The 18,933-nt window shown below is 42.4% G+C and overlaps 1 protein-coding gene across 1 annotated transcript in view; it reads right to left on the reverse strand.

Annotated features, from left to right (window-relative positions):
* LOC309544638 (general transcription factor IIH subunit 2) overlaps positions 1-12,686 on the reverse strand; it is a 56,365-nt gene extending 43,679 nt beyond the window's left edge. Inside the window, exons 1-5 of the mRNA XM_082243543.1 lie at positions 12,578-12,686; positions 12,414-12,491; positions 10,471-10,507; positions 9,388-9,474; positions 5,460-5,510 (exon numbers count right to left, since the gene is read on the reverse strand). Of these exons, the coding sequence (XP_082099669.1) occupies positions 5,460-5,510; positions 9,388-9,474; positions 10,471-10,507; positions 12,414-12,491; positions 12,578-12,651 (327 nt within the window). The 5' untranslated portion in view covers positions 12,652-12,686. The remainder of the gene's footprint in view (positions 1-5,459; positions 5,511-9,387; positions 9,475-10,470; positions 10,508-12,413; positions 12,492-12,577) is intronic.
* Between the last annotated feature and the right edge of the window lie 6,247 nt (positions 12,687-18,933).

Here is an 18,933-nt window from a genome sequence, read left to right on the forward strand (position 1 = left end):
AAAGGTGATCTCCGATCCAGGGGGCAGATATGTGGCGGTACTCCTAGATATTTACTCGGTCACAATGCTGATGGTGGCGATCTATGTGCCTCCTCCTTTCGGGATACAATCATTGTATGATTTGGTGGATAAATTGATCGACTATTCTCATCTTCCGATGTTGTATATGGGTGACTTCAATGCCATCCTGGATAGTGCAATGGATACTTCCAACCCCAACCGCTCTGCCTCGGTGGACCTGTCCGGGTGGGCGTCCGCGGTGGGTGTACTTGAGCTTTGGAGGTGGAAGAATCCTATGTTGCGAGAATACTCCTATCTCTCCACGACGCACAGGTCGTCTTCCCGAATTGACATGGCGTTTGGGAATGCCTGCTTTCAATCCCTCTTGGTCGGAGCGGAGTACCTATCGGGGGGGGGTGTCTGATCACAACCCGCTACTCTTGACAGTGAACCTCCAACTGGGAGCTAGAGTGCGGGGTTGGCGCCTGGCGGCTGGCTGGCTCCAACAGGATCAGGTCGCCTCCCACTTGGGTGATTCGATCCGATCTTACTGGGAAGAGAATGAGGATTCCGCGGATCGGCGGATGGTCTGGGATGCATTCAAGGCAGTGACGCGGGGGGAATGTGTTTCAGCCATTAAGACGGCCAGGAAGGATCATAATGGCGAGGTCAGGGAGCTCCAAGAGGCGGAGAGACTGCGGGCGAAGGAACATGCGGACTCGCCATCCGATGCCAGCTACGTTGCGTTGCTGGAGGCGAGACACCTTCTCTCCCTGCATGTCTCAGATCTTGCACATACTGCGATCAACCTTACACGGGAGTCGGTTTTCGCTCAAGGGGATAAAAATGGTAAATTATTGGCGATGCTGGTGGCCGACAAGAGGACCCCTGTTAACATCCCGCTAATCAGGAATAGGGACGGGGTTGTAAAGACTGATCCCCGAGACATACTGGCTACGTTCCATGACTACTTTGAGACCCTGTATGCCCCGTTACGGGGTGTTGATCCCTCGGTGGCTGATGGGCTGCTGGGGAGTGTCGCCCTTCCAACTCTGACGCCTGAGGATAGCGCCATGTTAGATGCACCGATTACGACCGCGGAGGTGGAAAAGGCCATTAGACTCCCGGCCCTGACGGCTTCCCTGCTGACTTTTATAAACAGTTCTCTGAACAGTTGGCACCCAGACTGAGTTCTTTGCTGCAACATTGCTTGGAGAGCGAGTCTCTTCCTCCCTTTATGCTAGACGCGTATATGGTCTTGTTACCTAAGCCTGGTAAGGATCCTATGGACTGTTCCTCCTATCGACCCATTGCTCTACTGAACATGGATCTCAAGATCTTGACGAAAGTCCTAGCTACCAGACTGGCAGGAGTACTTCCTTCCCTGATCGATCCAGACCAAACGGGCTTCATGCCCGGTAAGTCGGTTGACACGAATATCAGACGACTGTTCACTCACCTCCAGATCCCAGGGGGGGACTCAGGCTCACGGGTGGTGGTCTCTATCGACTTTGAAAAGGCCTTTGACTCGGTTGACTGGTCCTTCATGCTTAAGACCTTGGAACTTATGGGCTTTGGGACTAAATTCCGGACATGGATTAGGCTTCTGTACACTGGTCCTAGAACGGCTATCCGTCTGGGATTTCTTACACCTCCATACTTCCAGGTGGGCCGGAGAACGAGGCAGGGGTGCCCCCTTTCACCGTTCCTGTTCGCCCTCACGCTGGAACCTATAGCTATAGCGTTGCGCAGCTCCCCGGCCGTCAGTGCAATCAGGGTGGGCTCCATTAAAGAATGCCTTGCCTTATACGCAGACGACATGTTATTATTCCTGGACGATCCGGGCCCCTCTCTTCGAGCGGCCCTGACTGTGTTGGATGACTTTGGCAAGTGCTCTGGCCTTCGGGGTCAATTGGGGGGAAGTCGGCTATCCTGTCTGTGGATGATGGTGCCCGCTCTGCTGCGGCTGGGGACCTGCCCCTCTGCTGGGTTGATAGCTTTACCTACCTAGGGGTCAAGGTTACAAGTAGCCCTCAGGACTATTACCATCTAAACCTCTTACCCTTATTGTCTAGACTACAGCAACATGTGCAGACTTGGAAGAAGCTCCCGCTGTCCCTCTTGGGTCGTATTAGTGTCCTTAAAATGAAATTTTTACCAGTTGTATTGTACTTCCTCCGTAATTCCCCCTTGTGGGTTCCCATGTAATTTTACAAAAAAACTGGACAGTATCATCAGTTCCTTCCTCTGGTCCCCGGGGGCTCCCAGGATTGGCCTGCGGGCCCTCAGGGGCCCTGGGGCAGTGGTGGTCTGGCACTTCCTGACTGGCGTAAGTATTACCTGGCGGGTCAGATGGTGTTTGCAAGACGATGGCTGCGGGCGGATGACGGAGATTCGGCCACGATCCTGGAGGCGGCTCATCTGGGCTCATTTGAGACCCTCCGGTTGGCCCTATTTCGGGGACTTGGCTCGGATCGACCGTTGACGTCGACCATGAGGGCCACGGTTAGAGCTTGGGCGCAGTCCTTGCGCTTGACCTGTCCTAGCTATGTTGGCTTTTCTCCATCTACCCCCCTGTGGATGAATCCTACCCTCTCCCACTTCTATAAGTTTCCTGATCCGGTGATATGGGCGGTGAAGGGGGTTAAGACCTTGGGGGACATCACGGCAGCGGGGGATCTTCTTCCTTTTGACCGTTTGAAAGAAAACTTTGACCTGCCCAATAATCATTACTTTAGGTATCTCCAACTGCGACATGCTTTCCGAAGCCAGTTCGCCACATCTCACGTGGAATTGTGTCGTTCGGATCTGGAGTGTGTGTTGACTTGTGACACCTCGCTCAAGATCCTTTCGACTGTGTATAAGGATATGTTTAGACTAACCCCTCCTAGCATTACTCGATGTAGAGACAGGTGGACGTTAGAGGTGCCCGACCTGCAAGGTGACGACTGGGATGAGGTTTGGACTGAACCCTTTAAATATCTGGTGTCCGCTAGGGACCGGCTCATACAATTAAAATTTCTGCACAGGATCTACTACACTCCGGCCCGCCTGGCCAGGATTTATCCGACCTCGTCGGCGGAGTGCTGGCGTTGTTCTGCTTCTCCGGCAGACGCGACTCACATCTTTTGGGACTGCAGCCAGATCCAGATGTTTTGGGGAGCTGTGACTGCCTGTCTTAACGAGGTGTTGCTGACCCCGATTCCACTAACCCCGAGGGTCTGTCTCTTGGGCTTGGTGGAGGAGGTGGTCCCTTCGGTGGCCCACAGAACGTTGCTAAGTATACTACTGTTCTATGCCAAGAAGGCGATCCTGCTCCATTGGAAGAAGGACGCTCCTCCCTTGCTTTCTTTCTGGAAGGGCTTGGTCAATGCTGGCTTACCACTCTATAAGGCGACATACCTATCTAGGGGTTGTCCCAAAAAGTTCGAAAAAGTCTGGAGGGCGTGGGTTGACTCATCCTCAACAGTTGGTTAACTTTGTACATTTTGGGGGAGGAGGCTTGACGCTGGCCCTGCGTCCTGTTATGTTATGCCATTTGAGTGTTGGTTTACTAGCTTTATGTACTATATTTTATATTGCTGCCTAGACTGAACTATACTACATGACAGCTGTGTGTTTTGGGTATGCACTGAGGGGGGTTTGATTGGGTACTGCTGAGGGGTGCTCATCTCTGGGGGTCGGAGCCGGCCTGCGTTTGTTTCTGGCGTGGGCCGGTGCCGACCCTGCTGGCCTCGGTCATCCGGAATGATGTTGGGGTGCTGGTGTCTGTTTTGGGGGGGAGGGGGGGGATTTATGGGGTTAGGCGGATGTTCTTGTTTGGTGTCTGCCTTGTCTTATTGTAACCGTTGTTACTGTTTTCTTTTTGTATGTTCTTAAAAACTGAATAAAAATAATTTTCCAAAAAAAAGGTGTAATTTTACATCCCCGGACCAGCAAAGCAGAGTCCCGATGTCTGACTGCGGGGATTGCACGACTCAGGTACAGCGGGACCGGGGGATGGGGAGGGGATCCAGTATAAGGGCACCTTACAGATTTTCTGTAAAGGTGAACTTACACTTTAAATGAACACCCAAGTAAAACGTGTTCATTTATTTAATCTTTATTCATTTATAAAAAACTTTTATTTATTTTTTTGGACCAGTGAATATCTAGAATATATCCATTGTGGCCCTTGCACTGAAATGTTTTCAGACCATTGTTCTATGTTATGAATATGAACATGCCATCTCTATTGGGCTGAAACTCAGAGGGCAACAAACTCCAGTTTACTTTCTATATTCTTCTTTTACAAGATATATAGGATGCACCGTTTGCATATGTCAAGCATACTTTAGGACATTTGCATTCCTAAAGTTTATCTAACCCCATAACTTTTTTTTCAGTCTAGAGAGAGTGTGGTAAGAAGTTAGAGCTCCTGTCAGGTTTTTACCGATGCATGTACTCAAGCTACAGTGTTTCACACTCAATATTTGTTCTGGTAAACATTGATCAAGACTAAAATTCAAAGGAGAATCCAAAATGGAGTTGTCATCTTATATTTTGTATAGAAGATGGTACAGATGCCAGACTGAATAGCACGATTATATCCGGTAATCCTATACAAGTGTGACCGAACGCATGGCCAAAGGAAGATAGCATTCCCTTAAGGTTTTCTGAACTTAGATTTTGGATAAGATTTTTTAATTAGGTCTCGAAAAATACTGCTCCATTGTAAAGATTCCTTACTTGTAGCATACAATATACATTTATAAAATGTCCTATCCTGGTCTCTAGTGGCTGGTATCAACATTAGAAAAGAAACTAAGGGATCTTTTTCTAATGGTTTACACACAACTTTCACACAATTTCCACCCAGGAGTAACACAGTTTCCAATTGTATCCAGTTACAAAAACGTGTTGTGTAAACCTTGATGGTTGGTATTCCTTCTCTTCCCCCATACAAGTCTATGTGAATGCAAAAGCAGCTTGAAATAGGTCAAATGCAGGTCAGACAGAGGTAAATTGCAGGTGAAATGCATCCGTCAGTGAATTATGAATGATCTCAGAAGCACTGCAAGCGGATGTGAAAAGAAAGGTGCATTCGTTTACGGTAACAAGTGAAAAGCCTGCTAACACAGGCTCTAAAGACAGAGCAGAAATTAAATTGATTAATGGACCACAGGGTGATTTGCAAAGGATGTGTGAATTACTTTTAACTGCATTTGTCATTTTACATCAATATAATTTGTCATCAAAATACCAAGTTTCATTAACTTTAGTTAGTAGGCGTTAAATCATCATTTTTCACAAAAAATGCATATTTACATGGGGGAACAATGCTTGACCACACAGAAAAAATATTGAGTCTGATCAATGTAATTTCAGTTAATGCAAAAAAAATAAATAAATAAATATATATATATATATATATATATATATATATATATATATACAAATAACAATAATAGTTTACATACCTGACTTATTGGGTTTTGATCAAAATATTCATCCACAAAATATTCCAACAGCTAAACAAGACAAGACAAATGTGTAAGGAAATAATTATTTCAGTGTATGTGAATCGATATGTTTAATTAGCCATATAGTATAACAAACTCTAAATCATCTATTTTGTTTTATATGGCCTTTTTAAAAAACAGTAATTACGTTTTTGTAATAAAAAACACAAGCCCTCACTGACCTCTGTAGCTGCAACCACTTTATACCCTCAAAGCTCGGACGCACTTCTAATCTAAACAAACAGCAGGTGCTGTAATTTTAGAATGTATCTGCAGCTAGAGGTCAGTACAGGCTTGTTTTAAAACTCATTTACAGCCCATTCAGACTGGCGCGACAGGATTTTGTGGGGCAACCTGTGAAGTCGCGGTGCACAGCGTGCACCGCCACCTCAGCGTGACTTGCACAGACTTCATATAATTGAAGTCAATGCAAGTCGCCTCCAGGTCACCCCAAAGTAGTACAGGACCCTTTTTCTAAGTCGGAGCGTCTTGTGTCGCTCCTATTTGAACGGGTCCTGTGCTATTCAATGGCGAGCGACTGACCGCGACTTGTCAGGCGACCAAGTCGCCTGACAAGTCGCGCTAGTGTGAATGGACCCTTACTGCTTTATTAAAATTGAAATACTTTACTACATAACCTATCCAAAGATTTGTTTAGGTGTGAGAAGATTTTGTGCTAAAAACTCGTGTACAGTCCTAAATTTAAACTAGGTTATAGTGCTGAGACTTCATAAAAGACATTCTTCTATGAGAACACTGTTAATACAAATCTAGTTTAAAAACAATAAAAACATTAGGTTATACAACATCATAATTGCTAGAATGTATTATAATAAATATTTAAAAAAAAGCTTTACATGTTTCCAAAGCTCTGTGTGTGCATAACAGCTATAATGTACACTTATTCTGTATTATAAAAGAGGATATCTGCTAAGAATTTCAAAAACGATATACTACATCAACAGACCTTTCCAATAATTCTAGTTTAAACACTTTAGACCGGGCACTTTTACCCCATTTTAGTGCTGCAACACTATGAATGACAATTGCGCTGTAAAATTTTATCTTTTTTTTTTTTTTTTTACACAATAGAGATTTCTCTTGGTGGTATTTAATCACAACTGGGTTTATAATCTTTTGCTTAAAAAAAAAAAAAAAAAAAGACAGAAAAATTAGTTTTTCTTTGTTTCGGCTTTTGCAAATAAGCTTTCTTTATAGATTTAGTTCAAAATGTATTCTGCTACATTTCATTGGTGAAAATAACCCAAATCAGTGTATATTATTTAGTCTGTAGGAAAGTTATAGAGTTTTCACTATTATTTCCAAATAATGGCGCGCAATAAATAAAATAAATGCAGGCTAGGTTTTAAAACATAGCCTGTATTTATATTTATTGCACGTCATTATTTGGGAATATTTGCTTAGACTTATGAGATAGTGGAGTGCCTGCTGCGTGAATTTTTACACATCTTGGTTGCTCGCAGGACTATATATTTATATAGTCTACACTATGGTGTATATATAGCTGAAAATCGATCAATCCTGATGTACCGATGGGCTACCTCATTTCTTAAAGCCTGAAAAACGCCAGGACATTTCACATGCCCCCAAATGGAAAATAGACAGTCAAGGTATTAAAAGGCATGGCAAGTTTTTTTTTTTTTTAAATCAGGTAAAGATTTATTGTATATATAGCCAGTTGCAATACAAAAGTACAAGCAATTCACCTCAGAAAACCAGGCAACGTATCAGAGATACAATTCAGATCTCATTAGATTCATTGAACAATGGTATTATTAGTTAGGGCCAGAAATTAAGCCCCATCTCTCCTGGAGCATCAACAGAATGATCGAAGAAATATCCAAATAAGTATTTGGTTATCAGCTATACCATCTACAGTGCATAATTGCAGATTGATTATACCTGTCCATTACTAAATTAGTTGGGGCCAGTCACAAATTAGCTAGCCAATGTCCCCAAACCTTCTCAAATGTTGAGAAACTACCTCTATGCTGATAGATCAGCTTTTCAATCCTTAACACTGAACCCATTTGGGCAATTGCATCTGTGGCGTGGCAAGTTTTTTTGAAGTTGTAATTTTTTGTAACAATTATTTGTAAAATGAAGAAATTGCAAAATAATAAATATATATTATATATATATATATATATATATATATATTTTTTTTTTAAACATACGGTCACCAGTGCAGTACAGCTTTATATAACTTCATATAACTGGTGTGGCCGAGATCAGGGACATTGACTGGTTAACAGTATGTAAAAAAAAAAAATTATCAGAATTTTCTTAAATTACGATTGCTTATACCAGTGGATTTCATTGGTATAAGCAAACCATTTTTTTCCTTGCAAAAAGTCTATTTTTTCATTAATCAAAGAACAAAAACAGGTTCAAATTCGAGGACAATACAAAGCATAAGGATATCACAGGAGAGCACTAATACAGTCAAGTAACATCCGAACCAGAGTGTTATCATGAGTTAGAAGTTAGAGCAAAACTGTAAGGTTTAACAGCATAGGAAAATAAAACAACAAAGTTTTCAGTCAGGGAGAGGCCCTCCCCAGTCTCAGGAGACCCCCACTGGGAACACTGACGGTCTCCAAAGAGAGGGGGGGGGACCCCCGCCACCAGCCTTCAACCATAGAGTTTCCTTAAAGTGAAAAAAACACAAAACAGCTAAATAGCGCAATACAAGAGGTTCTAGGAGTAAAACATACCAAAGTGACCTCATGGATAATAGTCAATATCTGTGAGTTAGTGAAAAATTGGATAGGGTTTAGCCAGCAATCAGTTAGCCAATAAAAGCGGTCTGTGCTTATAGGGTTCTCAGGATACAGAGGACAAGAAAAAAGAACAAACAGGGGAAAGAAGAAAAGGAGGTAGAGAAAGGCTTGTCCGATATAAGGGGGGGGGGGGGAAGAGTAAGAGGGGGGGGGGGGGAGAGTGTGATAGTAAAGTCACATCAGAGATTCCCAGCGTCGGACAATAAATGACCCAGAATAAGCAACCATTTTACTGAATGAAACCGATTCATTCAGTTTTTTGTTGTGATTAGCTAAAGCTAATCATATGGTACAGACGGGCTGTGATTAGCCCTGTCTGTACCATGTGATCACTGTGACCTAACACAGCTAGCGACAATTGTATACAATGGATGGCATGAAAGGAAGCCATCTACTGTTTACAAATGTCATGTGATCTGCTGCGATTGGTCACAGCAATCAAATTATACTGGCAGCAGACCGGTGGACACAGCTGGTGACAGATCACACTGCTACACTGACGTGTGAGCAGGGCATTTTGGGAGGACATTGTATGATGTGCACTCAGAAGGACAAAAGGCTCGTCCATCCATCAATTTGCTATAGGCCTGGCCAGGAAGGGGTTAATATAGTTTGATATTATATCAGCACAGTCAGTGTCTTTTCCAAGATACTTTATAGAAAGAGAAAACTATATAGCATAGCATCAGCATAGCAACCATTCACATTCAAAATAACGCTAGAAAAAAAAAAAAAACAGCAGACAGCCGAGTACGTAGTTGCTATAGGCAACATTTTCAATTTACTATATTTTATACAAAACCCAAAAGTGCCCTGAGATCAGAATTTTACAAAACTAAGATTTGCATTGCTTTGCCTGTATCAAGTAAATGTGTACTGAATTGATAAACTACTAAAAATGACAAAAATTCACAAAGATTCCATTTTGTCTTCAGGTCCCACCATTAGTACAGGTTTTGCAGGTAAAGTCACGGTGGCACAGGTCAAGTAATTAAAAGTGTCTGCAATTAATGTAGCAACCTGTGTTAGGATAGATACGGGAAACAGTGCGTCAAGGAAATAAAAGGGTAATTTCAGCTTACCTTCAGTGTGCATGTGAGCCTATTAGGTTTCAAATCCTGATCTTCCATTGTTCTTGACGCATCAATAATTACATACAAGTGGCGCATCTAGTAAAATAAATAAAAACTTCAAATTAACGCTACGTCAAAAACTTTTAATGTTTGTTGCTCAGTTTCTGCAGGATAGGGCAAAGACTGGAATAGGGACCTATCACAACTTACACTTTTGTGTCAGCACCAATTCTTGAAAGATTATGGCGAAGGGGTGACCAATTTTAAAGATGATACGGAAGTGGTTTTTCTAAATACAGTGGCACTAGGGTCATTTGCTCAACATATAGACTTAAGCAAGAGGTGTATACAATTGTATCAACTTTTCCTGAAAAGTAGGAAATCCAAGGAACACAACATTTTACCTCATTTACTGCCATTTTAAACCAAGTCCTTTTAGCTTAAACTTGGGGGAAAAAAACAACTTTTAAAAAAAAAGCGGATACAGGGATTTTTCTGCAGTGCCTGAAAAATGTACAGGAAAAGGTCTCGAGGTATCCATTCACTGCTGGAAAGTCTGTGCAGACGTGAGAGGCCCAAGTTTCCACATATGACAGGGGTCTTCTCAAACTACTGGCTGTCAGTGGATGCTCCAGTCTGTGTATCGTAATACAGAGACCTGCATATCTACTGCCAGCCAGCCATGAACCTCCCAAGAGCAGATTCCCCCTGCCATGGTTGTTTTCTAGGACCGCCGACATCCTAAGTAACAATTACATGATTGTCCTGCCTCCAGCATTAACAAGAGGACTTCCTTCTACTAGCAAGGGGGACTCTGCTGGGCACCCCTGGATCAAAAGGAGACATATTCATCCATTCATTCATAAAACACTTTTTTACCCATCCATTAATATATGTAAAATATATAATGTGGCTCTCATATTGAAACATTTGGAGACCCTGGTTATATAGTAATACCAAAGGACAAAGCTGGTTAGTGGTCAGACAGTCAAACACTGACATACCATCCCATGGAGAATTGTAACTCGTGTAATTCAGATTTATTTTAAATCCTTAGAAAATGTTAAAATAAAAAATGTTAAAATAACTTACCATACCAAGTCGAACTTGTCCACGATGCTCAAAAACTCTGTAAAAAATGAATTGGGTCCATATGGATTAAATTATATTTTGCATGGACAGACTTGGTAGCTGTTACTGTCACCTGTGAACTCGTATATGATTTCCCACTCAATTAACATAGGCCCTTGTTTATCTTAATTACAGTTTGTAGTTCAAAAAAAGCACAGCGAAAGAAATAAAACTTAATATAAGAATGTTTACATCTTCACCGATGCCCCAAATCACTCCCCATGCCATTATTGTTTTACGGTTTACTGTTATTTTTTCTTTTCTTTACTTGTTGCAGTTTAACATTTTTTTTTTTTTTTAATCAGATCATTTTTATTGAAAAAAACTTTTGCTGTACCAGCAACATACAAAGAAAAAAAAAAAGCAATACAATCATCCAAAACAGTGCCAATACAGAGTGCAGCAAATGGCCAATAAGTAAGGGCATCCTGTAGGCAAACCAATACTTGAACACCACAAAGCATTATCGATGTACATATGTCAGGTTGAAATCAGACTACTAGTTCAGTATCCTTAACATACCCAAAGCTGTAGACAATGCGAGATGTTAAGACCAATATCACCATGCCAACAGTATGGCAGTAAGCATAAACGATCCATACATTTAGACCAGGGATCTCCAAACTACGGCCCTCCATCTGTTGAGGAACTACACATTCCATGAGGCATTGGAAAACTGACATTCACAGACATGACTAGGCATGATGGGAATTGTAGTTCCTGAACAACTGGAGGGCCATAGATTGAAGACCCCTGATATAGACCCTGGCCTAACTGCGTTACCCCACGCAGTTTACTATTTTATTATGTTTTTGTTTTCTGTATGGCAAAAAATACCTGCATAACAATTAAAAGTCACTATATGTTCAGTGCAAGCACTATATATCCTTCCATGTTCTATATGTGCCTACCATAATGTCAAAAATGTTTCCTGTACTAGTGTATCCTTGTTTTCATCTACTGTATGTACAGTATATGCTAAATTGCTTCAATAAAATGTCTTAACAAAATCATACATCAAATGTATATAGCCAAATACAAATGTTACTTCACCCCCACTTGTTTTGCTAGGTTCCTGGCAACATTTGAACAGTATTTAAAATCCCTGCTGCTCTCTCCTCTGTCCAGCACTGCCCGGGCAGACTAGAAGGATTATGATGATCAACGCCATCACTTGACGTGAATTAACCCTTTAATAATGTGCATAGTCTGAAACCTATGGGGTTTATTTACTAAACCTAGAGGGGGCAAAATTAGTCATAATTCTGCAGAGAAAACAATCAGATTCTAACTTCAGCTCGTTTAATTAAGCTTTGGCAATAAAACCTGCTTGAAATCATTGTAGCCGTATTAGTGCACTTGCGACAGAGACAATTGAGTACTGTCCGTGATACTTTTTTTATTTGCACTAACATACAATTTTACAGGACAAGCTTTCGGGGTATGTCCCCTTCATCAAGATCCAAGCAGTACTGCTTGGATCTTGATGAAGGGGACATACCCCGAAAGCTTGTCCTGTAAAATTGTATGTTAGTGCAAATAAAAAAAGTATCACGGACAGTACTCAATTGTCTCTGTCGCAATAAAACCTGTAAGCTGATTGGTTTATCTGCAGAATTGTGACTAATCGATTTAATAGAATTGTGACCCTCTCTAGCTTTAGTAAATAAACCCCTGGGTGAGAAGGTTTGTGAACTTTCCTTCGTATATAAAAATTTTTATTAAAAAATGCATTATTACTGGAAGAAAAGAAGAAAGTGGTAACGAAAATCTTTTTGGGTTTTTTTTAATACATTTTATAATCACCTATAAGTAACTGTACTAAAAACGCATAAAACAAAATTTGACATTTATTCATTTTCCTTTTTAATCCTGATGCATTGCATTGAAGAATAAAAAAATACCTTTTTCTTTTATCTTTAAATAAAATTTCATCTATTGTGGCTTTCAGGGATCCAGACTCGTCTTCCTTGAGAACCTCCCTAAAGAAGAAAAGCAATTCATTTTAGACACATGGGTAGTGGCCTTGGATCACGGATATATCACACAATGAAGGCACAGTTCTTACCATGTTCTTTCATAGCCACCTTCCCACCGCTTGGTTCTTTCTGGTTCTTCATCCACCTTTAAATGCTCTGCCATTTTTTTGCTTTATTCTAAAAATAAAAAGGGATATTAAACAGAAGAATAACCAGTATGTATTATGAGATATATACTTAATATATGGTACAATTCTATTTGTTCTTTTTTAAATCAGATAAATAGGAAATACCACTTTTGACTATTTCAAAAACAACAATTTCGGCCACAGGAGGTTGCAGCTTTCTAAAGCCACAAAACCAGCTACTGTTGGTAGACCTGAAAAAGAGGAAAAATTAAAGTATAACTAAAAGCAAAACTTTTTTTTAGTTTTAGATGGAGTAGAGAGGAATCAGAACTCCTGTCAGTTTTTATGGCTGTCTGTGCCCCCATTAACGAGATTTGCCCTCTCTATTTGTTCAGTTAACCATGATCATTAAAAATGAAAGTAAAAGAAAATCCCAAATTTTGGGTTGTCCCCAGAAAAGTAATAGAGGGGAACTCTTCTAATGGGGACATTAGTTCTTGTGACCTGGGGGTCCCCAAGGAACTCTCCTAATTTGCAGGGATTTCCTCTCACTTTCTGTTTGGCTATGGGACAGGAAGTGAAGGGAAATCTCTGCAACGTGACACAGATGGTGAAAAAAAATTCTGACCAGGGTTGTGAATGAAGAGAGAAACTTTTTTCCCACTGATCACCCGATGGAGAAAAACATACTTCTGTTTATGGAGATGCTAAGGACTCTTTCCTCTGCTCTACACAATGGAGAACTCACTACCTGATCAACAGGCACTGCCACATTGGGCTGAGGCAAGGGTCCTTGGTCCTGTGTACCTTTCAACTCAGGGTTGGATCAGACATCAAAAAGCATTTAGGCTGTTGGACTCCGGTGAATAGGCCTTAAGGGAGAACATGGAAGGTAGTGATGTGCTCAATATTAGTGGTCCCAAAACAATGGCCCAGGGTCCAGATATAATCTGCTGGTTGCCATAAACCAGCCTCAGCAATGAGGAGGCCCTGCTTCCTCAAAGCAAGCCAACTGAGCTGTTGTGCAGAGTGGCAGAGGGTGCCAGGCAATGAAACCAAGAGTGCTTCACCACCCAGCAATATATAAAGACACCATCGGATGGAGTGATTTCCAATCCGATAGTACCTGTAAAGTCCTGGCTGTCTTTCATTACGCCGATTGACACGAATATCCATATGGTCTTTAATTACACCCCTCCCCCCTTTTACTACCCCCCATTCCCATTAATGCTGGGGGGATTTTACTGAAACAAATGCTGGGGCACCATTCCTCACTCAAACACTTAAGCCTGGTAGACACTATCAGTTTTTTTAATAGGCTTGGATAGACTAAAGACGAATTTGAATATTCACAATGTTTTACTGCTATGCCCCCGTTAGGGCAATTCATCCTCACTATTTGTCCTGTTTACCATCATCACTGAGAGCGAAAGTGAAAGTGAAGAAAATCCAAATTTTGTCATCTGGAAAGTAATAGAGAGGAAATATTTTAATGAAGACACTAGTTTTGGTGAAAATGAAGGCTTTCCACACTTTAGAGGGATTTCCTCTCACGTCCTGTTTTGGCTATGGAAAGGAAGGGAAGTGATATTCCCCCAATGGGACACAGATGGCAAAATCTGACAGGGGTTATAAACCTCCCTAAGGCCCCTTTCACACTAGCGGACTGTTCAGATCCGCCTGTCAGGTTTCAGGCGGATCTGAACGGATGCCCCATGCATCTCTATGGGGCATCGGATGTCAGCAAAGACATGTCCGCTGACATTCGATCCGATCCTTTCCGTCAAATCCGGACGGATGGAAACCCTATTTTCCATCCGTCTGGCGGATCGGATCAGAACGGACAGGTGGTCCATTCTCATCCGATTCCCCCATAGAAAAGAGTGGGGACCTGACAGTTCTGTCTCCGCACACACCGCAGAGACAGAGCTGCCATCCGCCTGCTCAGCGGACTCCAAGTGTGAAAAGGGGCCTTACTCTATCTCAAAAAAAAAAAAAGTTTTGCCTTTGTCTCCACTTTAACTCAAAAAGTCCTCCTCTAAATTCTTTTTTTTGGGTGCTGTGATCTAACTTCCCATTAGAAGTATATATCCACTGTATGTAGGTATGTAGCCACCCTCTCTTGCTTGCTCTCAAGACGGACTATGGGTTTTGTAGTGTGCATAGCTTAGTGCACATGACCACAACTAACGTGCACACATAGGAGTTGATTTAATAAAACTGGAGAGTGCAAAATGTGGTGCAGCTGTGCATGGTAGCCAATCGGCTTCTAACTTCAGCTTGTTTAATTAAGTTTTGACAAAAAACCTGGAAGATGATTGGTTTCTATACAGAGCTGCAGCAGATTTTGCACTCTCCAATTTTGGTAAATCAGCCCCATAGTATAAACAGTTAGTCAGGCTGAAAAAAGACACTAGTCCATCTAGTTTAACCAATTAAAAAAATGAATAAATAAAAAACCTGCAAACAAACAGAAGTGAGGGGAAAACAGAGAGGTTTAAGAGCACACTGAGGAGCTGCAAAAAAGCATAAAAAAACAGTAAGAAACAATTTAATGAAAGACAGATTACAAAAACAATACATAGCGAATTATTTCTGGAGGAAAAGGATATTGTTTAGTGTCACTTAAGAGTGATTTTAAGGCTCCATTCACACTAGAGCGACTTGTCAGGCGACTTGTCAGCCTGACAAGTCGCGCTCCCTCGCGGTCCATTGACTGCTACAGGACCCGTTCTAATAGGAGCAACAAGTCGATCCGACTTAGAAAAAGGGTCCTGTACTACTTCGGGGCGACTTGCATAGACATTCATTATATGAAGTCCGTGCAAGTCGCGCCGAAGTCGCGGTGCACGGGAATTCACAAGTCGCCCCCGAAGTAGTACAGAGTCGTGCCGCTGCAGTGTGAATGGGCTCTAAAGGTTCTTTATTCTTTTATTAAAATAAAAAAAAAAAAAAACACAATTCTACTTACCTGCTCTGTGGAATGGTTTTGCACAGAGCGGCCCCGATCCTCTTTTTACGAGGTCCCCCACCAGCGCTCCAGGCTCCTTCTTTTAGGAGACTGCCTCTAAAGCAGGGGTGGGGAACCTGCGGCCCGCAAAGTCATCTGATCCGGCCCCCTGTGCTAGGGTGACCAGACGTCCCCGGACTGAGGACACTGTCCCCGCTTTGCATGGTCGATCCTGGGCGGGGGCGCCCAGGGCCAGCCATACCATTGGGCTGCCTCCGGAGGGGAAGTGGAGGGCGAGCACCACCTGATTACAAAGAGCAGGGTTCTTCTCCTTACCCGGCCCGGCCGCTGTCATACAAAGTCATGCCTCCTACCTATTATAGACAGCACAGTGGTGATGTCTATTATAGGAGTGGGTCCAGGAGGCGTTACTTAGTATGAGAGCGCCCGCACCGGGTAAGATGAAGAACCCTGCTCTTTGTAATCAGGAGGCGCTCTAATTCCTGGGCACTAATCACTCTGCATTAAGGGGGGCACTAATCACTCTGCATTAAGGGGGGCACTAATCACTCTGCATTAAGGGGGGCACTAATCACTCTGCATTGATGGGGGCACTAATCACTCTGCATTGATGGGGGCAGTAAGATCCAGCAGTACTAGCCAGAGCCAGCAGTACCCACAATAGAATCAGCAGTACCCACATCAGTACCAGCCAGAGTCAGCAGCACCCACAACAGTACCAGCCAGCAGCACCCACAGCAGTACCAGCCAGAGTCAGCAGCACCAGCCAGCAGCACCCACAGCAGTACCAGCCGGCAGTACATACAGCACAGTACCAGCCAGCAGTACCAGCCTGAGCCAGCAGTACCCACAGCAAATATTAGCCAGCAGTACCCACAGCAGTACCAGCCTGAGTCCAGCAGTAACAGCCTGAGCCAGCAGTAGCCACAGCAGTACCAGATAGCACAGTACCAGCCTGAGCCAGCAGTACCCACAGCACAGTACCAGCCTGAGCCAGCAGTACCCACAGCACAGTACCAGCCTGAGCCAGCAGTACCCACAGCATTACCAGCCAGCTGTACCCGCCAGCAGTTCTTTTCAAAACTTACCACCACAAAGAGTCGACTGCGCTCCAGACTGACCGACGCAAACCTGGAAAACCAGTTGCCAGTAGCATCATCATCATTACCAGCTAACATCGCACACCTCACCAAAGAGAAGCAGTTGATTGACAGTAATATCCGCGCTATGGAGAAATACTCTATTTCTAGAAGTTTAAAATTTTCTTTGAAAACGGCTGCTGCCTACCTCTAAAATATAGACCAGAGGTCGATATTAAAAATAGTACAAAAATATTGAGGTAATTGGCGCTGCCTAAAAATGGTTTTAAATACGGGTAAATCAATATCTCATGTGTATAGATTAGGCTCAGCTCTTATATATATATATATACATCCATAAAGGTAAAAGTGAAAATAAGAATAAAAGTGCAATATAAGACAGTATAAAAAAATCACAAATTATTAATAAATACAACTGAATAAATATAAAGTGACATAGTGCAATATATTGGTGCGCATAGCTTCCAACTATGTCACTGAATATACGTGCGCATGTGTGACAGTGATAAATTGGCCAGATACTACTGGCTATATTATCTGAAAACATAAACTGCTAATCAGAATTAATTACTAGTGAGATGTATCAAATAATAAGGTGATTGACAATTTTTTTAAAAAGGGTATGTTATAAAAAATTGATAAAGTGTTATCCGTGCAGGTGATAAAAAATGAATAAATTATCTGTGAAAAAAGAAAAACATATGCATAATTATATATATATATAATGAATCTATGGCAGTATCTTTTTTTAAAAAGAGGTTCAGTCACTTAAGTAAGTGCAAAGAGAAGCAAGTCCATATAAAGATGTATAAAAATGTATAAAAAAAGTATAAAAAAGTGGGCTACACTTTTTTTTTACCTTTATGGATATATAAGAGCTGAGCCTATACACATAAGATATTGATTTACCCGTATTTAAAACCATTTTTAGGCAGCGCCAACTACCTCAATATTTTTGCACTAAAGAGAAGCAGTTGCAGCCATCACATTAGGGGTGAGTTAATTAAATGTTTGACCAAATATAATAGGCACATTTTTAAGTTGATCATTTTGTACGGCCCCTGAATGATTTTATAAATACCCAAATGGCCCTTGGCAGAAAAAAAGGCTCCCCACCCCTGCCCTAAAGAAAGCTGCTTTCTATGGGGACACTCGTATGGGTTCACTCCCAAGTCTGTGTCTTGGCCCCACCAAAGCATTTGATTGACAGCAGCAGAAGCCAATGGCTCCTGCTGCTATCAATCTGGCCAGAGAGGAGGGACAGAGGCGGGAGAGCCTCAGCTCTCATGCACAGCGCTGGATTGTGAATAGGCTCAGGTAAGTATAAGGGGAAGGGGGATTCTGTTACACAGAATTTTCTTGACCTTAATGCATAGAATACATTAAAGTGTTACTAAATTTACAACAGTAAAACCAGTCTTTATGTGCAGTAAAGCATGCTTGTTATGCTCACTGTGGAACTTGAGAGGTTAATCATTCACATTGTGTAAAAAGGCTGTTTGATTCTGTCTTCTCTGATCCTTCCCTCTTCCACAGTCCCCAATCTATTTCCTCATAGAACAGAGCCTTGGAGTCACTCTACACATGCTCAGTTTGGCATATATTGCTAGTGTTTTTTTTTTTATTCTTCTTAGGAGGGTGCGTGTGATCAGCACAGGACCAATCAGCACTGTCCCGACAGGGAGTCAGGAGTCATGCAGCTTCATAGGACAAGCAGAATAGAATGAAAACTCATCCTACAAGCTTTAACCAGATGCTGATAGAAGTTACAAGACTGCTATATACTGCGAATTAGAAAAGGTAATTAGCAGTTTATATTTACTAAAATATTTGCATTTTCATGTTCTGTGTACCGTGGGAGACCAGATATAGTCAATGCAGGATCCTGGGTATAAGGTAAAAAACCTTTAGGCCCCTTTCACACAGGCGGACCATTCAGATCCGCCTGTTCATTTTTTTGGCGGATCTGAGCGGTCCCCCCATGCATTCCTATGGGGCATCGGATGTCAGCAGAGACATGTCCGCTGACATCCGACCCGATCCATCAAATCTGGACGGATGGAAACCCTATTATCCATCCGTCCAGCGGATCGGATCGGATGAGAACAGACCGACGGTCCGTTCCCATCCGATTTCCCCCATAGAGATGCATGGGGAATTGACAGCTGTGTCTCCGCACACAGCGCGGAGACACAGCTGTCATCCTTCTGCTCAGCGGGGGGATCGGTGGCTCGATCCCCCGCTGA

Source organism: Pelophylax lessonae (genome assembly GCF_965119305.1).
Source record: "Pelophylax lessonae genome assembly, chromosome: 1".
Lineage (NCBI taxonomy): Eukaryota > Metazoa > Chordata > Amphibia > Anura > Ranidae > Pelophylax > Pelophylax lessonae.